This window comes from Antedon bifida, chromosome 4 (genome assembly GCF_963402885.1).
Source record: "Antedon bifida chromosome 4, ecAntBifi1.1, whole genome shotgun sequence".
Lineage (NCBI taxonomy): Eukaryota > Metazoa > Echinodermata > Crinoidea > Comatulida > Antedonidae > Antedon > Antedon bifida.
This window is the reverse complement of record NC_136229.1, coordinates 14,596,330-14,603,686: the sequence shown is the minus strand read 5'-3', so window position 1 is coordinate 14,603,686 and position 7,357 is coordinate 14,596,330. Positions and strand designations below refer to the sequence as shown.

General features: G+C 34.7%; 1 protein-coding gene across 1 annotated transcript; it reads left to right on the top strand.

Annotated features, from left to right (window-relative positions):
- The first annotated feature begins 330 nt into the window (after positions 1 to 330).
- On the top strand, positions 331 to 2,966 carry LOC144841084 (uncharacterized). The gene is made up of 6 exons (XM_078697266.1): positions 331 to 364; positions 828 to 1,039; positions 1,214 to 1,436; positions 1,807 to 2,040; positions 2,341 to 2,493; positions 2,929 to 2,966. Exons 1-6 carry the CDS (start codon positions 331 to 333, stop codon positions 2,964 to 2,966), a joined length of 894 nt encoding a protein of 297 aa, XP_078553392.1.
- Positions 2,967 to 7,357: the final 4,391 nt, after the last annotated feature.

Here is a 7,357-nt window from a genome sequence, read left to right as displayed (position 1 = left end):
TTTAGATTTGTTATTAAAGGTTTACAATTATTACAGCCTTTATTTCGCTGGGTGGTGTGTTTAACTTTCTCTGTTTTAATGACTTATGATATAAGTCGACAGGGGTTTTCTAAATGAAATCAAAGACAAGCGTAGTCACATTTCTCATGTATTTCACAGCTTGGAACCATTCAGATTGCCGCAAAACCAACTTTCCGTGTACGCCTAGGAATCGACAAAAACGGAAAAACTGCTCCGGGCACTCGTCGCTTTGTTGGCGTGGCTGATTTGTTGTGGTTCTCGACTGTTAATAGCGCTAAAGTTCTTTCTTGTACAAAATCTTTTCAATTTATGTATTCGGACAGACCAGATGTTGGTGGTGGCGGTAAGTGTACGATAGTGTGTCAGTTTAATCTGAAAGAGTTATACATTGTCTGCATATATTCTAACCATGTTTAAATGAATATTAGGCGCATCTCACCAGGTTGTGAGGATTGCATGTGCCGTAGGCCCCTATTGTAACTGCTGTTTTTAAACATAACGCACCTAAAAAATTGACAATGTTTCTTTCACAACATTAAGCCATTGTTATCAAATCTGAATTATGTTTATTATGATTGTAATATCGGTAAAGTATCAACAATTTGTCCTGTAACATAGAGAAGTTGTAGATACAGGATCACATGTGTATCATAACGATGACTTCCTCGACCAAACCAACTTTCGTTGATACAAGTTTACATGTGATTGATATATTATTACGTTATAAAAAAGAGTGTGTCTATGATTCTTAGAAACATGAATCGGCTGATTAAAATTACTCTATAACTCTTACACTGTACTTCTAGATTTATGTCGGTCTGGTTACACGCCTTACAAAGAAACGTGTTACAAAGTGTTCAACGACACGCTAGAAACTTGGGATGCAGCAAAGGCGGCCTGTGAAACAGATAATGCGCAATTAGTCATGATTGAAGATACGTGTGAACAACAATTTCTTCGCGACCTCGTTCCAGCACTCTCGCCATACAAATACTGGATTGGGCTGAAAGACGTTGGGGTGAGTATGGCTATCAGACCCCGTGTCACTCATAATCGCCGTAATGAACTGGCCATGCTAACTACACGAGAAGGGGGACGTAACTTTGACAGGGCAAGTCTATGATCAATCACATGAAATGCCGTGTATTATACTCATTATAACTTTTCAATTATAACAATGTATATGTTCTAGGGTACTGATACTTTCAAGTGGATAAACGGGTCATCGGCGTCTTTTACAAAATGGCTACCAAACAGACCCGGAACAAGTGTGACTGAAGACTGCGGAGCTGCGGCTTTTGTAGATGTCTACGATACAAGGGATGTCAGTACTGATCTTGGTGACTGGGACATAATGGACTGCACCGCTATCCTGCCAGCTATCTGCGAGTATCATATGTTAGATTTTGAACACGGTACGCTAAATATATGGTTCTTACGTACTGCACAAGACCGTGTTTCTGCCGCCAAACATTAACCGATAAACCTTAACCGATAATTAACCGATAAAGTTCATGTGTAAATGGGGTTTAACAGATTCCGCTCAAGAAAAATTAACCGATAATTATCTCATTCAAATTGGATAATTATGGGATAAATGCAATAATGTTTTAAACTTTGACCTAAGGACAATATAATGACTACATACTATCATATATCGCCACAATAAACCTCTAGAGTACAACTGCAATTTTGTAATAAAGTAGCACAACAATATTGTCTATTAGAAAAAGAGTTTCAGCAAAATAAGTAAGAATTTCCATTATTATATACTTTTTTCTTCAGATGAGGGAACACCAGAACCAGTATTTTATTCAGATGAGGGTACACCAGAACCAGTACTAGGACCTGCAAAAGAAGCTGTGATGAGGTACAGCAAATGGACTCAATCTCAGACAGACGTCTGTCATTATGATGGGGGATCTAGCCAGTGTGATGCTTGCGTGACTGGTGCTCATAAGTGTGAAAACGGGAAGCATACTGTGTGTGTCAGTGATCCTAGTAAATGCCCAGTTCCGGGTAAGTTTGGAATAAAGAGTCCTGACGGTATAGCTAATATATCACAAGAAGTTCTGTTGCTTATGAACTCAAATTACATTGTCAACACACTGACGCGTAACCTATATAAAAAAGAGACACTCCTCATTCCTATTTTATCATCTTAACATGGTTTGGTTTCTATCCATGTGACTTTATCAATTTTTATCAACACGACATCAACAAGATAATTTCCACACAATGTAATTAATCGGTGAATAAGGCCTTGTGGATTGCATTTGCTTTTAATTTATCGATGTGTTTTTATTATTATTCCGACAGATTATTATGACCAGGGTTTTGTCATAACTAAGAAGTTGGATGATCCGGATAAAGACGTCATTTTTGCTTGTAACCCTTCAGTTGGACGTCTATCAGACAAGATTGTTCCGTCGTGCTATGTACAAGATAATCCACCAGATGGACGCTGGAAAGGTAAAACAATGAGGATTGTTTTCATTATTTCCCTCAAAGAATAGCACTGACATGAGGCTGGCTGATATATAAAAAACACTTAGAACTTGCATACTTAGAGACTAAATGCCACGGGTCATCGTACACATCGATATGGACAGCAAGAGGAATCTCTAACTTGATAAATCAATAAGTAATAGGCCTGACACTGACACTTTTTCCCGGTGATTGGATTTGCAGACAACTATCAGTGAATGGTTAGGCGTAGTGCCTAAATTTCTTTTGTCAATACATCCTTCCTTGAATGCTTAGCGCCCACACAATAATGTTCGATTTATAAACAAGGCACATATAAACAGAACATTGCATATATGAATATTTTTCTTATGTCAAAATGAACAATATATCCCTATACTATTATCATTTATGTATAAAAATATAAATATTCTTCAATAGGCTCTACCAATGAACCTACACAATGTCATTGGATCTGACCAGCTTACAGGACTTATCTATGGCATTCACATGGACATGCGCAGTTACATGCGCAGTAAAGATCAAGGTGCAACATGGGTGTTTATTAGTAAAGACGCCTGGGACTCTTTGACAAAAAGTTTGCCGGACTTCAAGACGGCTGGAACTAGTGAGGGCAACTGGCTGTGTGAGTTTATATCATTATTTAGCTCCCACTAAGGTCTCACTGTCATGTACGTCCAATGTGAGTAATTTGACGCCTCGTCTGAACTGTCGCTTGTGATTGGTCAAACTTGAGCTACCCGTCTTTGCTTTACACTACAGTGTGTTTTTTTAAGTGCCACAATCTTAAAGGCCCATTTACGCTAAGGCGATACGATCGACGAAAAAGATAAATAAGCATTTTTCATACCTAAAACAAAAGAATTTTAAAAAGTTTTCATCCTAGAATTATAGGATTATCATCTATGCTGCATTTGATTAAAATAATATTTCCACACGTCCAATCAAATGACGTCATGATTAGTAAGAGCAATAATATCGTGACAAATAACGATTAAAAAACGATTTTATTGTTTTTATTGATGATGACGTCATTTGATAAGATTAATAAAAAATTTTTTTATCAAATACAGCATAAATGATTATCTTATAGTTCTAGAACGAAAACCCTAATTTCTTTTGTTTTATTAAAGAAAAATGTATGTTTACCTATTTATCGTCGATCGTTATCACCCTAGTGTAAATGGGCCTTAAATGTTAAAAATGGGCTGATCATTGAATAGAACGAATTAACCAGTTCTACGTCATACGAAATCAACTGGCAAGAGTGTACTTTTGTGATAATGATGATTATGTTTTATGCCACTCTGCTCATTTAACACATTTCTATCTTTTCAACAGATGATGACAGTGGCCTGAAGTATAATGGAGTTTTGAAAATGAAAAAGGACTGCTGCTAAATCATGACATTTCAGCGGCCCGATTCTAAGTCATATTCAACTTTCGCAAATATTATGTAATTAGACCTATAGATTTCCGTCCTATTATAGTTTTTAAATTTAATCGAAAATGTAACGAAATTTACATAGAAAATATTTTCAATTCATACTTAATTGTTTTAATTGTAATATGTTTGGTATTTGCATTGCGTATCAGAAAGTATTGCTATAAATTATTCAAAATTCTATTTTTTTTTCACATGAGTAAATCATTTTAGATTGTTTTTAAATATGTTGAATGTTTCGACCTAGTGTAGTACTATTAATGGAGATTCGGCCTAATAATAATAAAATAATATTTGTTGTCACGCATGACGTTTCATACATTATATTAAATCTTGTTACAATGCCCGGGCCACTGGTGGCGCTGCGTAAAATAATAAGAATTATATCAATTAATAATATTTATATTTGTAGCTAGATTTTGTACATACTTAATATTTATTATTATTGTAATAATTACAGTACAGCTATTGTTATTTATCTGACGTATAATGATATTTAATAATTCGTTTTTTTAAATCCTAAAAATGTATTAGGCCTACAATTGCAAATTGCATAATTGTTTTTACTAAAATAATTATAATTTGCTTAATATTATATATCATTCGCGAATGAAATATGGTTATCAGTGTAGCAGACCAAAGCACTTTTATTCTAAAAACCCAGATAATCTACACATTCCTACATAGTTAAAGTCACTTATTGCGCATGCGCGTATCAAACTGTAATATGTATCTGTATCAGACTGTATCCTTGACGTACAAACACCATTGCTAGTTATCGCGTACGTTGGTCAGGGGTCAGGAGATCAATTATTAGCGAAGGGCGCTTTGTACAAATATTTTCAACGTTCATGATGTTCAATTTATTCTTCTTAATCATGATATGATATGATATGTGTTCATTCTGGTGCTGATATAATAGCTTAAACAAGATATATAACATGCAAATGGCTTAAATTTTATTTCACGTTATGTCTTGTGATTTTCGGTAAGAATTTGCACAATCCAGCGTATGGTTGAATTGAGTGAATACTTTAGACTTACGTATAGTAGATATAAAGCATATCTTTTATCAAGTACAGGTCAAACTCGGTGCTTTCTGAGTTGGACGAAGGCTAAACTAAGCCTGTAATAGTGCAACTTGCCTGTTATTGAGGAACGTCAACAACACTATATGGGCTATGTGAATTATGCGGATTAAATCACAGGCCTATTAAAGTGTACAGCGTATATTTTAGTAACGTCCCTACAGTAGTTCACTTATTAGAAACATATTGAGGGCGGTCGCTTGTTCCTTGACCTAACGTTCTACGGCCTATATGTCATCTTCTAAATCATCGAATTTGAGTTCACGAAAACATAAAAAGTTACCGTGTTTAAATAAGTATTTTATTATTGCTAATTAAATGGTGTAGTGAATTGAAGGAGATGATTATTGATTACGCACTGTATCTAGGTAACTTAAATTGTTTATTTCAACTGTATCTTAGTTACCATGTAAACGTAATTTAACGCTTAAATAAAGTTGTCGAAAAAACAGTCATTGTAGGTGTTTTTTCCTATTATGTACATAGGCTACATTATACACTTACATGCGCGTACATATTTTAGTCTTTAACAACAAAACAGACATGGCTATAAAAACATGAAGCTGAAGATGTTTATGTAAGCAAACACCATAAAATTATACATGGCAAATTGCAGATAACGACACTGAGGGCGGTGTTATTTAATATTTTCGCCCATGAAGATAAATATAACTAAGAATAAGAATATAATAAGCTTTTATGACGTCACCGATATACCGATTTTCCTGACAATCAATATGCATGTTCTTTTTTTGTATATACCTATCTGGAAAACCCTTTCTGGACGCTGCACACAAAATAACTTATATACAAAGCCAGGTTCCCAATACGACGCGACACAAAGAAATAAATAATTTGACCAATGACGACGCGTGGATTTGAAATACCATCGAAACTGTTATTTCTCGAGTAACAAAGCACTTTGGAGGCGCACAGTGGAGAAAGAAAGAGATGATGCTGGAAATCATGGAATGAAGCTAAAGCTAAAGTTAGAAAAATAACTCGTTGAAAATAACATCTTGTAGCCTTATGGGACCATCGGACTTTTAAAATGCCATTTTGCAGTTTTAATAAAGTTAACTGATGGAAAGACAAAAGAAACTGTTAATTTTAAATTACATTTTTTCAGAAATCTTTTTCGATCCAGCTTTTGTCAAAGTGAATAACTATGTGATGATAATGTGAAATTAAAATGGCATATTCAACAAAAAATTAAAAAACAAAAGTGTAGGGGGACAACATATATTTAAGTAAGGTAATTTCCGTGTTTCGAAACAAAACCAAAAAAAAGACGAGGGCGTATCAATTTGATCTCTGGTGCGCGTGTGTACAATTGAGGGACTAGTTCTGTTCCGCCGTACCACGCCGAGAATGTTAAAGAGTCGCTATCCAATCCAATCCAATGATTAGGACAGCTTTTTTACAAAATATAATACAAATCAACAAATTAAACAAACACGACGACAAATATAAAATCATAATATATATTAACTAAATAATTTAAAAACAAATCTGGTCTTGAAATTACTGTTTTATATGTGTTTATGTGCATATAAAGTACTTATTGTCAATCTAAACTATGGAATAATATAGCGTTATTATTAACAAATCGCAACAAGATAGCTGTTGTGGAATCTGAGATTATACACGTTGTTGCAATGTATTTCTAATAATTGTGCAACTGTGTGTGGATCTCAAAAAGAAGAACAGACAAAATTACACTAAATAGTATTTAACAAATACTTCCAAACATACATAATATCTGATGATAAAAAATAATAAGATTACCCCCTCTATAGTCGGGATTATGTATCAGATAATGTACAGTAGTCATGGCACTCCATATAAAAACATATTGGAACTACCCCCTCTATAATAGTAGAAAGAAGTAGACCACGTACGCCGACTCGAATCAAACGGCATGATAACGAGCGATGCCTTGAGATATGAAACTGCTTAAACAAAAGGTGCAACAACAAAAAAACTGCACACGCAGACTCCCGGCACAACATATTAATTGTTGACTATAATTGAAACTCACCCTAAGGGTTCCAAATAACAATATAGATGATAAAAACTGCATAAATATCTCACACGATACCATCAAATATAGATTTTGCTCAGCCTGCCTATCGTACGCGCAACGCGTAAAGTGAACAACAAGTGACGTCATGACAATAGCGTTAGTTATAATATTGCGACCGTGTGATATACAGCATATTCGTTTTTGACGACGTAATTGAACATTGTTTGTTCACAGACTGTGAAGTTAGATTGTTTCTAAAAATGGCCTGTTGTAAATTCGTCTGTTTTTTTC